This window comes from Acomys minous (assembly GCF_964271855.1).
Source record: "Acomys minous genome assembly, chromosome: 8".
NCBI classification, from domain to species: Eukaryota; Metazoa; Chordata; class Mammalia; order Rodentia; family Muridae; genus Acomys; species Acomys minous.
In genome coordinates this window covers 107,599,672-107,619,758 of record NC_140489.1, presented here as the reverse complement: position 1 = coordinate 107,619,758, position 20,087 = coordinate 107,599,672, and the positions used below count along the sequence as shown (strand labels likewise).

The 20,087-nt window shown below is 42.5% G+C and overlaps 1 protein-coding gene across 8 annotated transcripts in view; it reads right to left on the bottom strand.

Moving 5' to 3' along the window:
* Positions 1-20,087, bottom strand: part of LTBP1 (latent transforming growth factor beta binding protein 1) — a 381,021-nt gene that overhangs the window by 210,120 nt on the left and 150,814 nt on the right. For 5 of the 8 annotated variants that reach the window (XM_084793790.1, XM_084793789.1, XM_084793788.1 and 2 more), the window contains one exon: positions 3,662-3,829. The exons of 1 other annotated variant lie outside the window; for it this stretch is intronic. In XM_084793790.1, the coding sequence (XP_084649916.1) occupies positions 3,662-3,829 (168 nt within the window). Of the gene's footprint in view, positions 1-3,661; positions 4,049-20,087 lie in introns of those variants that run through there. 2 more of the 8 variants (XM_084793794.1, XM_084793795.1) reach the window with 1 other exon arrangement.

Sequence of the window (20,087 nt, the reverse complement as noted above, 5' to 3'; positions counted from 1 at the left end):
TCTAGAAACCTGCTTCCTAGACAGTGTGACTACGTAAGTCTTCTGCACTCCGTCTTCCTACGACCATGCACAGCACACGGGGAGTTTATGCCAGAGAAGTACTACATCCTTGAAAATCACCTCCATGGGAACCTCGCTCTTTTCCTTTAAAAGTTTTATGTATTATTTATTTATTTATTTATTTATTTATTTATTTACTTAGTGTTACTTCAGCCTTGTGCATTCCAAGCAAGCATTCTGCCGCTGAACTACAGCCACAGCCCAAAGGTCTCACTTTGACAAGTCTCATTCAGTAGACATCCGCTTCCTGATTCTCCGACTGTACACCTCAAGGGCAGCGGTCACTGGGTTGAATCATCACCATAGAGGCAGAGAAGTACCTATGCCTCTCACACCTGCCAGCCCAACACGCGGTCAAGACAGCAAAGAAAGCAACCCAGCAGCAGCATGAATGGAGAAGGGATCCTAGGCTTAGCCTGCTGCAGAGCAGCCCTCTGCATGTCTATTAGTGACTGTCTGGAGGGGATGAGGGAATCTGGGACCAGAGCACAGCTGTAAGGAAGTCAGGAATCTGGCCCTTAAGTCCTAGGCTCAGTTAAAATCATATATTCTCCCTCTCTCTCCTTACCTCCTTATCTTCTCATTCACCCTCCCTCTCTCGGAAGCCTTCCCTCATCCTCCAACTCCATGAGGTCCTTCAAGGTGTCCCTCTGACTCACTGAAGTCTGACTCCAGACAAGTAAGCGTGCGGATGACATAAAAAGATGGTTCCACTTTTAGCTAAGCTGTGTGTCTAAGTCCAGCTCACTTAACCCTCTGTGCCTCTCTCCTTCTTGTAAAAGTTGGGTGGCAGTAAGATTTGTTCCACTCCCTTCAAAGGAGTGCAAATCACAAGGAAGGAAAACGTAGCAAGTTCTGCCTGCTGTGGTTCATTTCATTAAAGGTATCCTAACTGAACGTCATGTGATTTGTCTTTGTCTTGTTTTTGGCTCCCTCAGGGCAGGGATCCACAGACATGAACTTAAGATAAAATCTGCATTCCAACTGCCACTGGGGCACAGCCTCTGCTCTCCTACATATTGTCTCTGGCTGCATCCCTACACAGCGGCAGAGGGGAGCCGCCATGACAGAGGCCACAGAGCCCATGACTACTGGATTGTATTGTCTGGCTTTCCTCAGAAAAGCATGCCAGATCAACCTCTTTACCACCCTAAATACAGCAAGCCAAAACCAGGTGTCAGAAAGTTATGAGCATTTGAGTTTTCTGAAAATTATACTATTTTTCCATACATATGTCTTTCTTACTTGTCAAAATATGTATGACATTGTACAAAAGTTCACAGGGAGAGAAAATAAATTAGGAAGGTCTTCTTTATAGATAATAAGATTATAGTACGCCAGTAAAGTCCAGAACACCAAAGCATGCAAATAACTTTCTCAGTTTTTTCTGTGACTTTATAAGTGTATTAAAGTCATGTCTCTTCAGTAAAGATAGATTACAAAAAAAAATGACCATCAAGCCATCTAATATTTGAGCTGAAATAGAAAACTAAAATCACATTGGAGAGATATGAAAGATTTCTCCTGATTTCCATTGTAAAACTACTGATTGTAAATAAAAATTTGAGGTTGTACTTAAACTTTTGAAAAGTTAAATGACAACATCAAGCCTTTATAAGGGGGCTGAGGGCTGATTCCGAACTGCCCGTGTGAGTAACTGTGCTGTACACGACATGCTGAATGGGCTACGTATAATCTGCCCCGAAACAACTGGGCAACCGCCAAAAAGGAAAGTGTGCGGCGTGTGTTAACAAGCTGACTTCCCCTGTTTCTCAATGCCTTCAAATATTTAGTTTCCAAATGAATACAGTGCAGGCCAGAAAAAAAAAATGACTACTCATTCAATTACTTCATCATTGCTACTGTAAACATTTGCCATAAGTGCCAGGGGTTGAGACAATGCTGCTGATGAAGAGAAAGCAGCCAGAAAGGGCTCCCGCAAGGAAAGATGAAATGAGAAAAAGTCAACAAAGTCTAGTATCTCCTGTCAGAAGTTACTTTCTCCTTTCCTCTTCTTATTTAGAAAAGAAAGGGGAAAAAAATACTATTTACTGCTGATTTTAAAACCCATAAGACGACGAAGAATGAGAGTGAGTAGTAGAACATTTTGCCTCACACACACAAGGCTCTATGTCAAATCTCCCCCATGACAATAAATAAACAAGCAAACCCCACAATGTAATGTGTTAAAGGTGAGTTTTATAGTCAGTATATATAATCCCATTTTTTTTTAGGGATGAGAAAAACTAGATCCTCAAAATCCTAAACGGCATGTCCTGTGGACTCCCTGGGCAACAACAGAATCAAGACTACGGTTCACTTCCCTGACCCTCCGCTCAGCACACTTGGTCTTAGCCCTGGCTCCCAGGCCTGCTAAGGACCTGTGCCACTTGAAATCCAAAAGCTAAATCCTCCTGAAAGCTTTCCCAAGTACCCCAATCTTAGCCAGGAAAATGACAATACCTTATTCAATCATATTCCTGGGCACATTTTTTTCTCCAAGTACGGATGATCAATAACATTTCTTGAGCCCCATTTAGTGTTCCCACAATGCAACAGACTAACCAAAGCAAAGTAAAGGCTCCAGTCTGCCCTTCATACCCTGTCTTGATGAAAATCAGTTTGAAATAGCATCCCTTTCCTGCACCTCTCAGACACACAGCCCCAAGACTAAACAGCAATATTCCATAAAAAGACCAGATCTAGCCAGTGTTATTATCTGTCTGACATTTGGGTTATTCTTGTGAGTAACTCAGAAAGTAACACGGGTGTCTGGATTATTTGAGTACACATGGCCAGCCATAATTGGTCAAAAAATAATAAAGGGCTTTTTTTTTTGAGTGACAAAAATACTGTACTGCATGATGGCATGGCGCTGTGACAGCTTTCAGTAGACCGCAATACTTTCTCCACTTACAAAAATGCAGGGGAAAAAAACAGAATTTTAAAAGAAGCAAAAATCCCGTTTATGCAGCCAGTGACTACTAGCTTATATTTAAAGTTTTTGTGGGCTGACAGCAATCCACTAGTCTCGCTTGTGCAAATTCATCTTATACATCAATCTATACTTCTGTCTTGTGATACAGAGCAGACACGTGGCAGAAGAAACACATTTGCCTCCTTTCCCAAACCAAAGTCCAGATTTTTTACAATTTTTAGAGAAAAAGAATAAGGAGCTTCATTATTTATTAAGTGAAAACTCTTAATTTCATTACAAGTTTCAGGTTATAGGAGTCAAATTTAATGCAAATCCAATTTATCAATAAGCTGATAAAATCTGAAACCAAGCAACGCCTGTTAGACATTCGGGTCTCACCTAGAAACTCACTCTGCGCCCTTCCATCACCACACAGCTGGGGCCACGCTAAGTCATGAGAAAAAAATATTCTGGTTGCCATTTCCCCCAAGAAGCCAAAAATCAGGCTGAGAAACTATTTCAAAAAGCAACGTAAAAGACCTCGTAAAAAGGAGCACGTTCGTCTTCAGAGATAGAAAGCTGTTCAAACAGAGAGAGCCGCCTGAATAGACGCATGCTAAGTGCTTCAACCTCATAAAACTCCTGGAGGTAGGGGGGGCAGTTAGGGACCACGGAGGAACTCACCCACTCGGAAGTTCGTGGCTGTCAGGGTGTCGGCTGCATGGCCGTTCTCACTAATGAGAGTGGTGGTGTTCCCCTTCCGGCAGCTGTTCTGACAGTTGCCCTTGGTGCAGGTCACTTTACAGATGCTCGGAGTAAAGACCACCTTGATGCGGCCAGTGTGGTTACTCACTAGGAGCAGAGGCAGACAGAAAAAGAACAACAAACATATCAGCTTAGTATCCATGAACTTGCCTTGGAAAAAAAAATTCAACCAAAAGAAAAAAGAGAGAGAGAGAGAGAGAAAGAAAAGAAAAGAACACGAGAGGGAGAGAGCCCACAGCCCGACAGGTTTCAGGCAGAGGGAAGCCCGCACTGCTCGCTGCTCTCTATCCAGTGGTGTCTCTGAAACAGGAGTAGGAAGCTTAACAAACAGAACTCCGGGATGCACTCCAAAACCACATTTGAAGTCGAGTCACTGGAGTGGGATTACTAACCACAATGCTGCACTTTATTCACGGACAGACAAAGAGCAACATCCAGGGCAAGGCAGATTAAAGAGCCAACCCCGACAGGCAGATGTAATGCAAAGGGGGCTGGCCCCCCGCACCTAGTGGTGAATAAACTCCTGTGTCCTCAACGCGCATACTTTCCCGGTTCTCCACTTATTAAGTCACTATTTGCAGCCCGACCCCTGGAAATGTTTTAGGCATGCGGCATGTCTGAAAACATCTGTCTCAAATCTCCTGGCACCCTCCGCTGAAGTGATCACATCCTATGACGCAGCTGTGGGAGCCCATTTCTTTCTCACAACTCGGGGGGCATCATTGGTACACAGGAATTCCCAAAACCTATATTTTGTTTTCCTATGTACAGGGCTCATCAAAGAGAAAGTTAGGGCAAGAGAGAAATTCACCTCTGTTTAAAAAAAAAAAAAGCCTGAGCTCCCATCATCCTGTGCACAGACCACCTAAAGAGGGAATTTTGTCATCCACAAAGTACTTTCTTAAAAGCCCGATGCTATGATCTGTCAGGCTAGCTGAGGTAGCACTGTATCATACAATTGGGCACTGAGCCAAAAGTACATTGTGGCTTTGAATCCCGGCTCAGGTCTCATGTGACTCTTTACATTCCATTTCACTATTTCTCTAAAACATGAAAGAATTAGAACTAATAACTTATAGCCAGTTATAACTTTGAAAGTCTCCATGAGGGACAGGCCAACTAGGGCCCACAAGCCAAACCCGAACCACTGCTTGGTTTTTGTCAATAAAGTTTTATTGGAACACAGCCACACTCGTTATTCATGGCTGCCTTTGACAACACAGCACAATTTATATGGAGACTACATAACTTTAGCATAGCTGCTCTTCACAGCTAGATCTCAATTGATACTATAGAAGACTACCACCCCATTTTGACATCTCTGCATGTGATGTACCTCCACTGAGGTTGTTCCTCTTTCCCAGCCCGAAAGCATTATGTAGCAATGTTGGCAGTAACTGATGACAGTGACAATGACAGTTAAAGTCTGCCAGTCTTTATGTAATTTCCAAAGGGGACATGTACCTAGACCCACTATCCAATCTCACCCCTGCCCCCCTCTGGACTTCTTTGGCTTGACAAGAAATGTATTTTCATAAAAATCATCCAGGGTGCCTCTAGAAACTCACAGTGAATTAAAGTGTCCCTCAAACCTTAGCTTAGAAACCAAATTTGAACCAGGGAAGCCATTACAATTTCAAAGTTGGAGTGGGGCCTCAGAGGCTTTCCTTCAGTCATCTCTCATCCACTGATTGGATAACAAGCATCAAATAGTCCTCCAGGCTTTTTGTGACCACGTCTCATGACAGGGCATTCACCACCACTAAGTGTGCTCTTGAAGCATCTTGAAGCACCACTAAACACATCACACACACACACACACACACACACACACACACACACGCACACGCACACGCACACGCACACACGTACACGCACACGCACACGCACACACACATGCACACGCACACACACACATACACATACACACACACAAATGGGTTCTGGAAGCAACTCATTAGTCCAAATGCAGGTCTCCCTATGTCTCGCAATCCAATGCCTCTCCTATATGACAGCCCTTCAAACGCTCCAAGCCAACTGCCACATCATTACAAAGCTGGACTTAAAAGAGTTTGAGGCTATCAGCTGGGTTGGCCTGCTTCATATGATACTCAAAAGGGGGAAAAAAAAGGCCCCACAGTTCTTTTCAAACAGTTTTCCAAGGAAGTCTTTCCTTGCCTAGGGGTTCTAACACTAGAGGTCAAGATGGGTTGTTTGAGCAGGCATGAAGATGAGGGCCTGTAACTCAGAACTCGGGGAAACTGAGGCTGTAAGATTGCTGCAAGTTCAAAGGCAGATTGTTTCACTTAGTGAGTAGCAGGTTAGCTAGAACTACATAGCCAGACCCTATGTTAAGAAGAGTAAAAAGGAATTAAAGAAAGAGGAAGAGAGGGAGGGAGGAAGGAAAGAAAGAAAGAAGGAAGGAAGAACAAAATTGGTTTAATAAATAGATAGTTTACTTGCAAACAGGGCTCCCAGCATCCTTCGAAATGGATGCCAGGCTAGATCCTTCGAAATACAGCAGCTGCTATGAGATCTTAAGGCAGAGGCTCACAGTCTATAGAAGGCTAGGCAGTAACTATTTTAGGAATGCGGGCCAAAGGACACCGTCACAACCACTTGGCTCTTCTGGGAGAGCCCAAATGCACCTGTACCAAGAAGTCTGGAGGGCTGGAAACACGGCTCATTGCTTGCTGCTCTATCCTGACGCATGGAGTTTAGATCCCAGCATCCATGCTGGGTAGCCCGCAGACACCTCTGACTCTAGCTCTGAGGGCTCCGGTGCCTCTTTCTATCCTTCCCAGCTGCCCCTTTCTCACATACAGATACAGGCATATAACATTTTTTAAAGGCAGCATGCAAGTGGTGAGCGTGGCTGTGTTCCAATAAAACTTTATTTAAAGACATAGGTTGTCACCCATAGCTTTAAATACTTACATAAATATTTCCAGTTATCTACCTTAGAAATTCAAAATCATGCAATGGAATACTGTCAGCAGCTGTACAGAACGCTTCCAGTTTTTTTTTTCCCCTTTAAACAGTAGCACAAATAAATCAGCTTGGGCTCAACATCGTTAGACCAGACTTACAAATATCTTGAGGACACTTTGTGTGTACAAGCACATGCGTGCATGGGAGAGGGAATCTTGAGGGACAGGCAGGGTACACACAGACTGGCAACATCTTCTCTCTCAGAAGCATATAAGCTTGTATTTCTTTTGGCTCACGGTACAATAATGGAATCAAAAGCCCTGTGCCAACTAGTCTGTCTTCTCTGGCATTTACTTGTAGCACCAGGCACTGCTATTATACAGATGCCCAGCCACCTAAATTATGCTTGCTTATGTGAACTGAGACATCCAAAGAAAGCAAGCATGCAGTCATAAGCGCTGCCTCACCTCAGAGCTACAGTAGTCACTGCAGAGGCGCTTGAAAGTTTCCTAGCCTATTGTTTTAAAAAAAAATTTATATTTCCTTGCCAAGAAAAAAAATATATTTTGGCCTGGAATCATCTGGATTTTCCAAAGGCAGAGACAGTTTCATACAACTTAATCCTGATTCTTTTTACAACATTCACATTGTCTTGGAAGCAGAAGATACGCGGTTTTTTCATACTTCTTGTGTCTCCCGGTCAGGCTGCCAGAATCTAATTCTAAACTAGGCACCTGTATTCCCAGCAGGTCCTTTCATCTCATCACAAGGCATTTATTTCTTCCTGATGATTAGTTTCAGGTTTCCATGCCCAACTCTCCAAAATCAGTATCAGGGGGGAGGAAAAGATTGACACAAACCAGTTATTCAGATTCCTATCCGGAGCTCAATAAAGCTCTGAATGGATCCTAACACATACCGGTCTCCATCCCAGGACTCTAAACCATTTCTACCTACCTAAGGAGGATTTTAAGTTTTAAAGTCCACAAAACTGTGGTCCACTATTCAGAGCCTCAAATTCTTCAGATGTGAGGAATAAAAGACTGTATCAGTCACCATCCAAAAGTCCAGTACGATGTCACTAACCAAGGATGTGAGCTGTCCTCCAAAGGGCCCTGGGCTATAGAAGACATCCTCATGAGTCACCTCCTACTCAAGGACTCTTGTGTCTTGTATATGGTTGCCAACACATGTTAAACAAATATAAAGTGGTTTGGAGCTGTCATAACACAAGGAGCCCCTTGCAGGACCAGGACTCACAGGTTGCTGGAAGTCATTTCTGTCTGAGGCCCTGCTTCATAACGAGAGACTAAGTCCAGGGTGAACATGGTTGAAGACCCTGGCGAAAGGCACCTCCTAGCTGATGAGGACTCATAAGTCTGAGAAACGAAAAGAGGATCAGTCGGGAGTTAGCAGGGAGCTCACTCAACAGCATTGACCCTTGTTCTCTCTGAGAGAAAATTAGTGCAATTTTAAAAGGTCCTTGCAGGTTAAATCAGCCCCAGAAATCTTAAGCAAGTACTTTAAAGACCATGAGTCTCAGAAGCCTTGGCTAAAAGTTAAGATCACCTGGCGCCATGTAGCACCTCTGATGGGCCTCCTCGTCAAAGACATTCAAGAGTGCACATCCCATCTACAGCTTCTGCCAGACCCTGTGTGAACTTATACCTCCTACAAGAGCAAACCACTGGTGGTCACAGTGGATGGCAAGTGCCACGGAAGTATTTTTTAAACAGGGGGAAAAAGCTTTCATTTGTGTTCATAATCACTACCCAAAGAGAAAATTCAAACTAAGGAAATTGTTTCTGATAAATGGACTTTGATCTAGAAAAAAAGTACAGTTGCCATCTTTCAGTCAGTCATTTGAGCCAAGATGTGACCAAAAACAACAGCAGCCAGAGAAATAAATATAACAAGTGCAAGCCTCACTTCAAACGTCATGAACACATACGGCATGCTTAGCATTCACCCAGAATGCTGCAACAACATGTTAGCACTCTTCCAACTTAAACAGCAGGGACCAGCGAGCACAGGCAACATCCATCAGAGGCAGTCCCCTCCTGTGAAACGCCATCACTCTGCCATTAACTGAGGCCATCTGAAGAGACACACGGGCTGAGTAAGCACATGTCTCACAGAGAGAGAGAGAGAGAGAGAGAGAGAGAGAGAGAGAGAGAGAGAGAGAGACTGAGCCCGCAGCGCATGCTCCCACTTGCCGTCCATCACTTGCCTCAAGGCCAAGAATTCTTTGAAGGACAAATCTTAAGAGTATTCAAGTCTCTTCTTGGTAACCTGCTGTCCTTCCTCTGAGTGCCACCAGGTCTCCCCCTCCAGGGGACATGGTCAAAGGTGAGGCACCAGAGTATGTGAGAAAGTAATATCCCACTCTCCACTCTACTGTGGAAAGTGTTCTGTCCATTGTCTAGATCTGGGTAAGGGTTTAAGGTTTACCGCCTGTATTGTCCTTGGCTGGTGCCTTAGTTTGAGCGGGACCCCTGGGCCCAAATCTGCCTATCATATACAGGGGGAGGTAATCCCCCTCAGGAACAGTCATAGGGGAGGGGAATAAGGGGAAAATGGGATGGAGGGAAGAATGGGAGGATACAAGGGATGGGATAACCATTGAGATGTAACAAGAATAAATTAATAAAGGAGAAAAAATTTTTAAAAAAAAGAGTATTGAATGCTGCTTCACCCAGCAGGGCTTTGTCACTCAGCTCCAGACTTCACTCCTTCTAGAGTGCTAAACCATGTCCACAGAGTGCTCTGTGCTTCAGACAAGGAGGAACAATTAACATCAAACCCATTACCTCATGGGGTAACACCCAGGACTGTAAAACCTTCCAAGAAGAAATGTCCGATGAGATTTCTACTGTGAGTTTGGGCAGAACTTTCTTCCCACACAGGTGATTAAACTCCAAGGACAGTTGACTTTTCTCTCCCTTCCCAATTCTCCCTTAATAATCACTGGAGGGAACAACATGTCAGTTATGTATTTCTTTTAGTGCACACACACAAATAAAATTTCCTTCCATTTATACACAGTCATGAAAATTGCCTCATAGAAGGACAAAGAGAAGCAGAAAATTATATTCAGCAAAATAATAAATTGCTTTGTATAGCCTGTGGATAATGCTTATCAAAAAGCAGAAGTGAAGGGCTTGAGAAATGGCTCGGTTGACAAAGGGCTTCCTAAGGAAACATAAGGGTCTGAGAGCCAGTCCCAGAACCTGAGGCACATGTCTTTAATCCTAGCACTCGGGAGGCAGAGGCAGGTGGATCACTGTGAATTCAAGGCCAGCCTGGTCTACAAAGCAAGTCCAGGACAGCCAAGGCTACACAGAGAAATCCTGTCTTGAAAAACCAGAGAAAGAGAGAGAGAGAGAGAGAGAGAGAGAGAGAGAGAGAGAGAGAGAGAGATGGCTGTGCATAGGGCTGTGCGCCTTTGATCTGGTAATCCCAAAGCTGGAGGGAAACAAGAAAATCTCCTGGGCTCACTGGCCAGCCAGCCTAACCAAATAGGCTTGCTCTAGGCTCCAGTGAGAGAGCCTATCTCAAAAAACAAGTTTGATGGCTCCTGATGTTGAACTCTGTCCTCTGTGCTTGTGCACACGCACACACTCGTGCACACACACACTTGCCAACACTTAGCATTTGTGCATGGACACATGCAATCCAGGAGTCAAATGCACATGATGTTTTACAATATAAATGTAAATGGCCCCCTCCAAATGCCTATTTGAGATGTGCAGCATCTACCAATCCCACCCTCTCACTATGACCTTAACATCTCACTGAGAAAAGAAAATCTAGGGACACACACTCATTAAGTGGCCTCTGGCTGTACTGTCCTGCCTTCCTCCTGGTGAAGAGTGTTAGCCCACCCAAGGTCAACCCTCCACTGGGCACCAGACCTTGTCCACTCTGGCCTTCTCAGAGATTTCTCATTTGTCCTCATTAGCACACACCCATGGTGTATTGTTTCCATATTTAGGTAATTATCTTCTACACACTCTATTCCAAGTGCTGCTCCACTTTTATAGCCTTCTTAATACAAAACTGTCAGGTCCAAATGGTACCCCATTCCTCCTTGAGAAGGCAGGGAAGCTGACTTTGTCCAATATTCCATCTAGGTCCACCCCAACATGGACTACAAGACTTCTGGCAATTAAATAAAAGCCAGCATTCCTCAGGAACTTGTGAAACTGGTTCCATCTGCCCAAAAGAATCAGTTCTCTTACCCTCCGGCAGACTGGACAAATGGCTACTGTGGTTCCTATGAGCATTATCAAAGGCCACACTGGCCTCCAGGCTCCCTCATCTCACAAGTGCCTGATATAAGCCCATGCTAGCATCCTAGCTCTTCTCACCTCCTCCCCATCCTAAGCCCTCTCCAGCTCAGGGTTCCCCTCTCCATAGCTGCTCATCCTCCCTATAGTGGGGCTATTCTTGCTGTACTTACACTTCCTCTTCCTTATCCCTCCCTCCCTCTCTCTCCCTCCCTCCCCTCCACCCCTGCTGAGCTCTATTCCCATCTCTCTTACTATCTGCACTATTCTCTCTACTTCCCTGCTTCTCCAGTCCTGGCCATGTCCAGTCTGCTTGTCACGCTCCGCCTACTTCTTTCTCTCTCTCTCTCTCTCTCTCTCTCATCTTTCTTATTAGCATATAAAACCTTAACTACATCCCACAGTGGTCATGTTCTCAGTTTCTTTACTGTGCGCGCTTGCATACAAAAGCTATCCCCTAACTCGCCTACCATTTCCTCTTCAGTTTGCTGAAACCAACCAGGCTTTGCTGCCAACACTGCATTATACCTGCCTTTAGGAAAATTACCAGTGGACTCCACATTGTCAAAGCCAACCACAAATTCTCTGGTATTTTTTTTTATTCTGTCTGCCATGTAAGACTCACTATAACATCCTCTTTTGTGATATGTTTCTCATTCGACTTTTAAGTTGCCCTAATCTCTCATGGCTGGCTCTTTCCTTGACTTTCTCACTTCTGATCCTAATGATTCAGCCCTTGGGTCAGCCCCAGAGCTCAGCCTCTGTCACCTTATCTTCCTTATACTAAATTCATGGATGACTCCATCCTGCCCTGTTTCATGAATCTATACACCATCTATGGGATTTCTGTGGAGTAACATGTAACAGTAGTCTATATCACCTTAACCTTGTACATACGTGTTTATTCATATCATATCATATGGGAAGCACTATAAATGCATATGTGCACACATAAACATATGGGTATATACAGACACACACATACACACACACACACACACACACACACACACACACACACACACACACAAATCCAAGACAATAGTCATGCCCAATTCTGACACTCTGGCCTTTTTACCATTCCTCAAACACCTACACATTCCTATCTCTGGCGGAATATCCTTCTATAGACACACATAGCTTCTTCCCTCATTTTCTTCACGCCTTCTCCCATCACATCATCAGGGAGGTCTCTCATAGCAACCCAGGATAAAATTGCAACACCGCCCTACATTACCTAACTGTGCTTTGCATTTCATTTTCCATTTGACATAAGTTTCTCTTCATTGATACCAAAAGAATATGAACTCTATGAAATAATCAGCTCATACCAAGTACTTAACTGGTAATAGAATGAAAAATGAATATGATATGAAGTTAAATAAATACTAATATTTACCTTGGAGAATTATAGGACACACCTATGAAATCTTTATCCTTAAATATATTTGCTATATATGCACTTGTCTAGATAAGTATTTTAATTACTATCACATCAGAGCAAGAGAAATCAGGGGCCATTATGGCTTACAAATTCTGCAGTTATTACAAAACATTTTCTCTAAATCATTAAAACATCACCAAAATGGCTAATGATTTTTTTAAGTAAAACAATTTTTCAATTAAATAAAACCAAAAGAAATAATGAGCTAGGCAATGGGAAATAGAATTTTTCAGTTCACTTTCAAAAGAAAAACAATTTTTGCTACCAAATTTTTACAACACGTTATGCAGAAAGTCATACTGACATGTGACAGAAAGCCCCTTTTATTTCTAAGACGAAATCTGGGGTCTCTAAGGTGTTTGGGTTTTTTTCATGCATTTCTGACTTACTAAGGATTCATTCATTGTTAGCACATCCCTGAGCATAAGGCTTAAGGAAGTAGTCAGTGATAAAATTCACCTCAAAAGACAATGGCACTCTGGTTCTAAGCTCAAGAGTCAGAGTAGCCCAAGTCTAGCCTCGCGAAGATGCAAGACTTCATCCCCTACTTCTGTGTCATGAGGTCTGATGTCCTACCTCATGCACTCAGTCTTTTTGTTACTTTGAATCAAGAATTAAGGGAGACGGTTCTTCTGGTAGAGTGCTTGTGGGGCAAGAAGAGTAAGGACTTGTGCTCAGATGTTCAGAATCCAAGTAAAATCCAGGTGGGCATTTTAGTCCACCTGGAATCCCAGTACTTGTGAGGGAAAGACAAGGAATCCTCAAGGCAAAATGAGGAGCTAGAGAAGCCAGAATCTACAAGCTCCAGATGCAGGGAGAGACCCTGCCTCAGTAAATAAATAAGTAAATATAAACAAACAAAGCACACAATCAAGGAAAACATCCCAAATCCACCTCAGATCTTCACACACATGAACATATACATGCCCACATACATATGAATAGACACACATACACCCCACAATTACACACAAACAACAACAAAGAATTGGCAACTGCTTTTCCCAGGACTCGCTCTTAATCCTGCCTTACCTGCCTCTACTGTGTGGTGGGCCTTTTTCAAGAAGCACAGTCTTTAAACAGTTATCTTCTTTACAAATAAAAGGAAGAGTTCTATTTTTATCCCTGGAATAAAATCCAGTATTTCTGAAGGTACAATATATTTTATAGTCAGAAGACTCTTACCCAACAAATAGTTTACTCACCCAGCAGGACCTGGCCCAGTGTTTCAAGAAAGAAAACACAGTCTGCCATAAAACAAAGAACTAGCAAAACACGCTAATGACTTTTTGACATTTTCATTCTCTGACCTTTTTAAAAATAATAGTTTCTTTTAACCTCATAGACCCTGAGGAGAGTCAGTGACCCAAACATACATCTTCAATTTAGGGACAAGGACACCCAGCAAGGTTCAAGAGAAATTCTGGACTCTAGTTCATGGGCAGACATGACTGAACTTGCTGGTCTCCAGTCCAGCCCCACCAATGAAAAACAGAGACAGAATGCATACCTTGGTCCTGGTGTCCCGGGGACCACAGCAAGTGATGTGTTTCTGACAACATGTTTCTGACAACAATATGATGTTTATTCTGACACTTCCTTCAGAATTCATCTGTCCAGAATACATCTGGAAGAGCCCACGCCATCACTAATTCCGAATGCCTCTCGGGACCTACCAGTGTGTCCCATCCCAAATGGACGTTGGGATATGGATTCCTGTGACTCAAAATACCTTCCAAAGAAGTCGGATCTTGATTCAGTTAAAATAAAGAAAGAAAAAAAGAAAGGGAGGGAAGGAGGGAGGGAGGGAGGGAGTGAGGGAGGAAAGGAAGGAAGGAGGGAGGGTAGGAGAGAGAGGATAGTGGAGCTCACTGAACCCATTTTCTCAAGCTGGATGGAGAAAGCAATTGATAACCATTTTCTAAAACACTCAAGGAGAGTTAGGAGTTTACCCAGGGATGTGTGTTTGTTTTGTGGTTTGGTTTGGTTTGGTTTGGTTTGGTTTGGTTTGGTTTGGTTTGGTTGGTTGGTTCGGTGGTTGCTTGCTTGCTTGCTTGCTTGCTTGCTTGCTCGCTCGCTTTGGGGTGAGGGCTAGCAGGCAGTGAGAGGCATTCTGGTTCAAGATGTTACTTTACTAGCTTGTCTCCCAAGGGGAAAACATTAACGACTTTTTTTTCATGTGAAAAATCTCTACCACCCTCAATGATTCCAGGCTAGCACCTGAAGCACACACTTCAGATACCACAGCATGGCCTTGGTTGGGTACAGGGGAGGCAGAAAGGGTACAGACAAGATGGCATTATTGCTGTCAAGGAGAAGAACAGGGTGAAGCAATGGTCACTCACCTGCCTATGCCCACCCCGACTGGCCACTCTGCAGGCGCTGCCTACAGAAACAGTGCCTGGATACATCTCGTGTGACTCAGATTTTCTGTCCCTTAATTTTGGAATGGAATTAGGCTTTATTTATCTCCACATTTGTTGTTTTTCAAAAAGCAAGTGAGTGGGGACATTTGCCATTGGCCTATCACTCACCATTCCCATAAATAGTGTCTCCTTGCTTGTATGTGAAGGAGAAAAGCTTACTAAATGGAAAGGCAGCCTCTGGGTTATGCATTTACCAAGCAACAGTTTCCAGGACTTACCCTCAAGCCTCAGGGAGGTTTTTTTCCCCCCTCACGGATCTTAGCTCATCTCCAGTGCTCACTCTGATAAATGGGATTTTATATGACCTATATAGTTCTTGCTACAAATATTTCTGACAAAAAAAAAAAAAAGCAAACTCCTTTAAAGTAAACTAAGACTTTTTCGATCTAGGCACAACTGGCCCTCCTTTTGAGCCACACACACATGGACAACCAGGGAATTAGCCAGGCCATGATGTAGGTCCATCCCCCTAACAAACAAAAAACCAACAACAACAACAACAAAAAAAACAAAACAGCATTCTTGTTAGTTTCCTCAATGTCACCCTTTTTTAAAGATTTATTTATTTTATTTATTGAATATGAGAACTTTATCTGCAGAAGAGGTTATCGGATCACATTATAGATAGTTGTGAGCCACCATGTGGTTGCTGGGAATTGAACTCAGGACCTCTGGAAGAGCAGGCGGTGCTCTTAACCACTGAGCCATCTCTCCCACCCAATGTCACCTTTTTCATGTCCTATTCCTCCCCAACTTTTACTACCCTAAGTCCAGATAAAAATGTCAGAGTCCCCTGTACTTCAATCTGCAGATGCCTCTCTACTTTGATACCTTCTTTTAGCATCAGTCAAAATGTGAGGGGGGAAAATGTGTCTCTTTCTTATCCTTTCCTATTAATAACTGATGTCCCACCTGTTAACTGTCTATCCTTGGAAATGAGAAACAGAGGAGAAATATGGTAGGCGAACATGGGTAGGGTAAAAGAGAAGAGGAGTGAACACAGTGACAGAAACTGAGGCTTCAGAGCACACCCGAAGAGAGAAGTGGGAAGGGCCGAGGGGTGACTCTCACACAGTCACTCTTGGGTGTAAGCCACACAACTCTGAAGGAGCTGAACATTCTTAAGCTTCTGTTACCTTCATAAGGGAGACTAGGAAATAGCCTGTGACACCAAAGGCAGACAGAGGTACAGGATGAAATGACCTAGAAGGCATTACCAATACAAATCATGCATAGAAGAGCAGGGCATGGTGGCACACGCCTTTAATCCCAGCACTTGGGAGGCAGAGGCAGGTGGATCTCTGTGAGTTCGAGGCCAGCCTGGTCTACAAAGTGAGTCCAGGACAGCCAAGGCTACACAGAGAAACCCTGTCTCAAAAAAAAAAAAACCAAAAAACCAAAAGATTAAAAAAATAAAAATTATATGTAAAAGGAAAAGAATGTCAAAAGACAGAGCTGGGGAGATGGCTCAGTTAAGTGCTTGCCTTGGCAGCATGGGGTTCTGAGTGCAAGCCCCAGCACACACATAAAAAATAAAGTTGGATGTGATGGCACATGCCTGCAAGCCTAGTTCTGTGGAGGTGAAAACAGGCAGCCTAACCTACTTGGTGAGCTCCAGGCTGATGGCAGACCCTGTCTTTAACAAAGATCAGAAACTGTGGATCAACTCTAGTGGCTGCCTGCTGATGCCCTCATACGTGCTCTCATGCATATTCATATACACCTGTATGTCCCCCCGACCCCCCCCCCATACACACACAAATGGAACAGAGCAGAGAAGGATCCTCATCCACCTTTAAACTCTCAGTAGGCACGTAAGTCACTGGTACTACCAGACCACAGTGGATGACTTAACACACCCCTGATGGGCTCCAATTATTTTGTACAAACAACAAAAAAAGCAGAAGCAACTAAAACGACATTGTACTTTGAACACATTTTGCTTTAAGAAGCTCTATAGAAGCTGAATATCAACATTTTGCAATTCCGGTTACCAAAACAATTCTTGCTAGGTGGTCCAAACTTAAAGGAAAAAATCTCCCAAAGAAAGCAACTGGCTGTGTAGAAAATTAGCATTTTAGGTCTTAGAGTTGATTTAGCATTATAGCATCTGGGAGCCCAAGCTTATGGGATACCACTAATGTCATTTACTTCCTTTTGTTTCCACACAAACTTCTCTCTGTTTTAACCTTAAATGACTCCATCCATGGCCCCAACTACGCTTTCAGGGGATTCCTGCCCAATCCAACAGGTCTCATCATTAGAACAACTTTCCCTGTTTCAAAACGCCAGTATTACATCTCTGCTATCATGTGATAAATCAATTTTTAAGAATGATTAGTTGCCAATAAAAAAATTAATTAAGGTTACATAATTACAAATCATTATTTTTTCAAGCTGAGAGCTTGAACAAATTCTGGGTATTAGCCTTTTGTCTCATGAGTACTTGGAAAATATTTCCTCCCATTCTGTAGGCGTCAACATCATCACTTAGTGCAAACAAGAAATTCAGTCAAAACAAGCTGTGTGAGGTTACTCCTGGTGGGACACAGCATGCTAGTTTTCAGGAAACTTAGTTTTATAATAATACAGTCTAAAAAGAACAGAATCAATAGAATAATAAATACACAAAGCACTAACATAGTAGTTTATTATCATTGTCAAGTGTACGTGCTATATAATTGTATATTTTAAAACTTCAAGTTTGACCTTGTTGTTGTTGGTTTTGTTTTTGCCTCATCAAAATAGACCTTCCTCTGTTGAGTAGTTAGTGACTTTAAAATACATTTTTTAAAACTGCTCAGTACTTCTTTCTTCAAGAAATAAACTCTAAGTGGAATAAATGGAAAGGATAGTGGATCAGAAAAAGCTTCTTAAATTATTTCTGCCAAACTGAACAGAGCTTAGTAGTAAGTTCATGTTCAGGTTAGTAATGCAAAATCCCTACAGCTCCCAAGATTCACAAATTTTCAAAAGGTAACCAAAATTTGGCTTCCTGTTTCCCTAAAACTAACTTACACAAAGTAATAAAATAGTACTTTTTTATTATTAAAATTTCTTTTTTGACCATTTTGATTCATATTTTTGGTTCCGGTTAAACTATGAAAAACATGCACACTTTAAACAGTCAGATAACATACTAATATCTTTAGTCTCATAATGACACTTGAGCTGGTGTCAGATCACATATGTAACAGTGGTCTCATCACAGATTATAATGGAGCTGACAAACCCTATTGCTTAGTGACATACACATACATCCTGTGCTGCAATGGACATAAAGTCACAGTGTTACGAGGCCTGCAACAGGCAAAGGTGCCTGCAGACAAGCCTGAGGATCTAGGTTTGATCCGTGAGACCCACATGGTGCAGGAAGACAACCAACTCCCAAAGCTGTTCTCTGACCACCCCACACATACCACAGCTTGTACACAGACAGACACATAAGTGTGCATGCACACACACACACACACACACACACACAAATAAGTAAATGTACATTTTAAAATATACAATTATATAGCACGTGCACTTGACAATGATAATAAACTACTATGTTAGTGCTTTGTGTATTTATTATCCTATTGATTCTGTTCTTTTTAGACTGTATTATTATAAAACTAAGTTTCCTGAAAACTAGCATGCTGTGTCCCACCAGGAGTAACCTCACACAGCTTGTTTTGACTGATTTTCTTGTTTGCACTAAGTGATGATGTTGATGCCTACAGAATGGGAGGAAATATTTTCCAAGTACTCATGAGACAAAAGGCTAATACCCAGAATTTGTTTTTTTTAAACTGCAAAATCTAAACACACACACACACACACACACACACACACCAACTTGCAAATCAATAGATGAGCTAACAAAAATGAATAGACAATCCTCAAAAGATGAAACACAAATAACCAATGGGTGCTCTTAAAAAATGTGCAACATCTCTAACCATCAGGAAAATTCAATTAAGACTTTCTTGAGATGACCACATCCTCCCAGTCAGAATGGCTGTCATCGACAGACTGGACAACAAATGTTGGCAAGGATGTGGGACATAGAAACACTTGTTCACAGCTAGTGTGGGTGCAAACTAATACAGATATTATGGAAATCAGTGATGAGAGGTTCTCATAAATTAAAAATAGAATTACCACATATACTAAGCCATACCATTCCTCGGCATAAAATGACTCTATATCCTACTACAGAGACACTTGCAATTCCCTGTCATTACTGCTCTATTCACAACAGCAAGGAATTTGGAACCAGTCTAGATGTCTATCAAAAGATGAATGGGTAATGAAAAGGTGGTACCTAAACACAATGGAATTGTATCCAGCCAAGAAAATATTATGAAATTTTCAGGAGAATAGGCAGCTCTGGAAAGCATTATATTGAATGTAGTAAGCCAAATTCAAAAAGATGAAAGTCACATTGGTTTCTTTTCTCATTTACAGATCGTAGCATATAATGTATACACCCCTCTCGTGTGTGTGTGTGTGTGTGTGTGTGTGTGTGTGTGTGTGTGTGTGTGTACATAGATGTAACTGTGGGTAAAGCCTAAAGAAGTAGAAAGGAGACCAACAGAAGGCAAAAGAGCTTTTAAAGAAGGTGGGGTGGGCAATTAGACACATGTATCATGAAGTTGAAAAGGCTGGGAAGGAGGATACAAGGTGGGCTATTGAGTTCAAGGGGTAGGATGAGATAGAGAGCAAATCGAACAAAACATATTTCATTTGAAAATGGCATAGTGGTATAATACATTCTATGCCAATTTAAATCTGAAATTAAATAAGTTGTGCATGGTGGCACACACACCTTTAACCCCAGCACTTGGGAGGCAAAAGTAGGCAGATCTCTTAGTTCAAGGTCAGGCTGATCTACAGAGTGAGTTCCAGGACAGCCAGGGCTACACAGAAAAATCCTGTCTTGAAAAGCAAACAAAATAAAAAAATAAAATAAAAAATTAAATCATAAACAGAAAGTGATCATTACCAATGAAAACATATGCCATGAAGAGTTGTAAGTAAGTGTGTTCTGTCATGAGCTGACCTAGGGATGTGTCTCTTAGAACGTATCCCATTGAAGCAGTTCAGACAAAGGGCACTGAGTAAGCACTTACAGGGACTTTGCTACAGTAGTTAACACACACAAGGTGCCAAACAGATGAGGGAGAGTCTCTCATTTTTCTAGCTAGCCAATCTTTAAAGACCAAAAACACAACTTATTGTAACTTCTGCAAGTTTCCTTTTTTCAG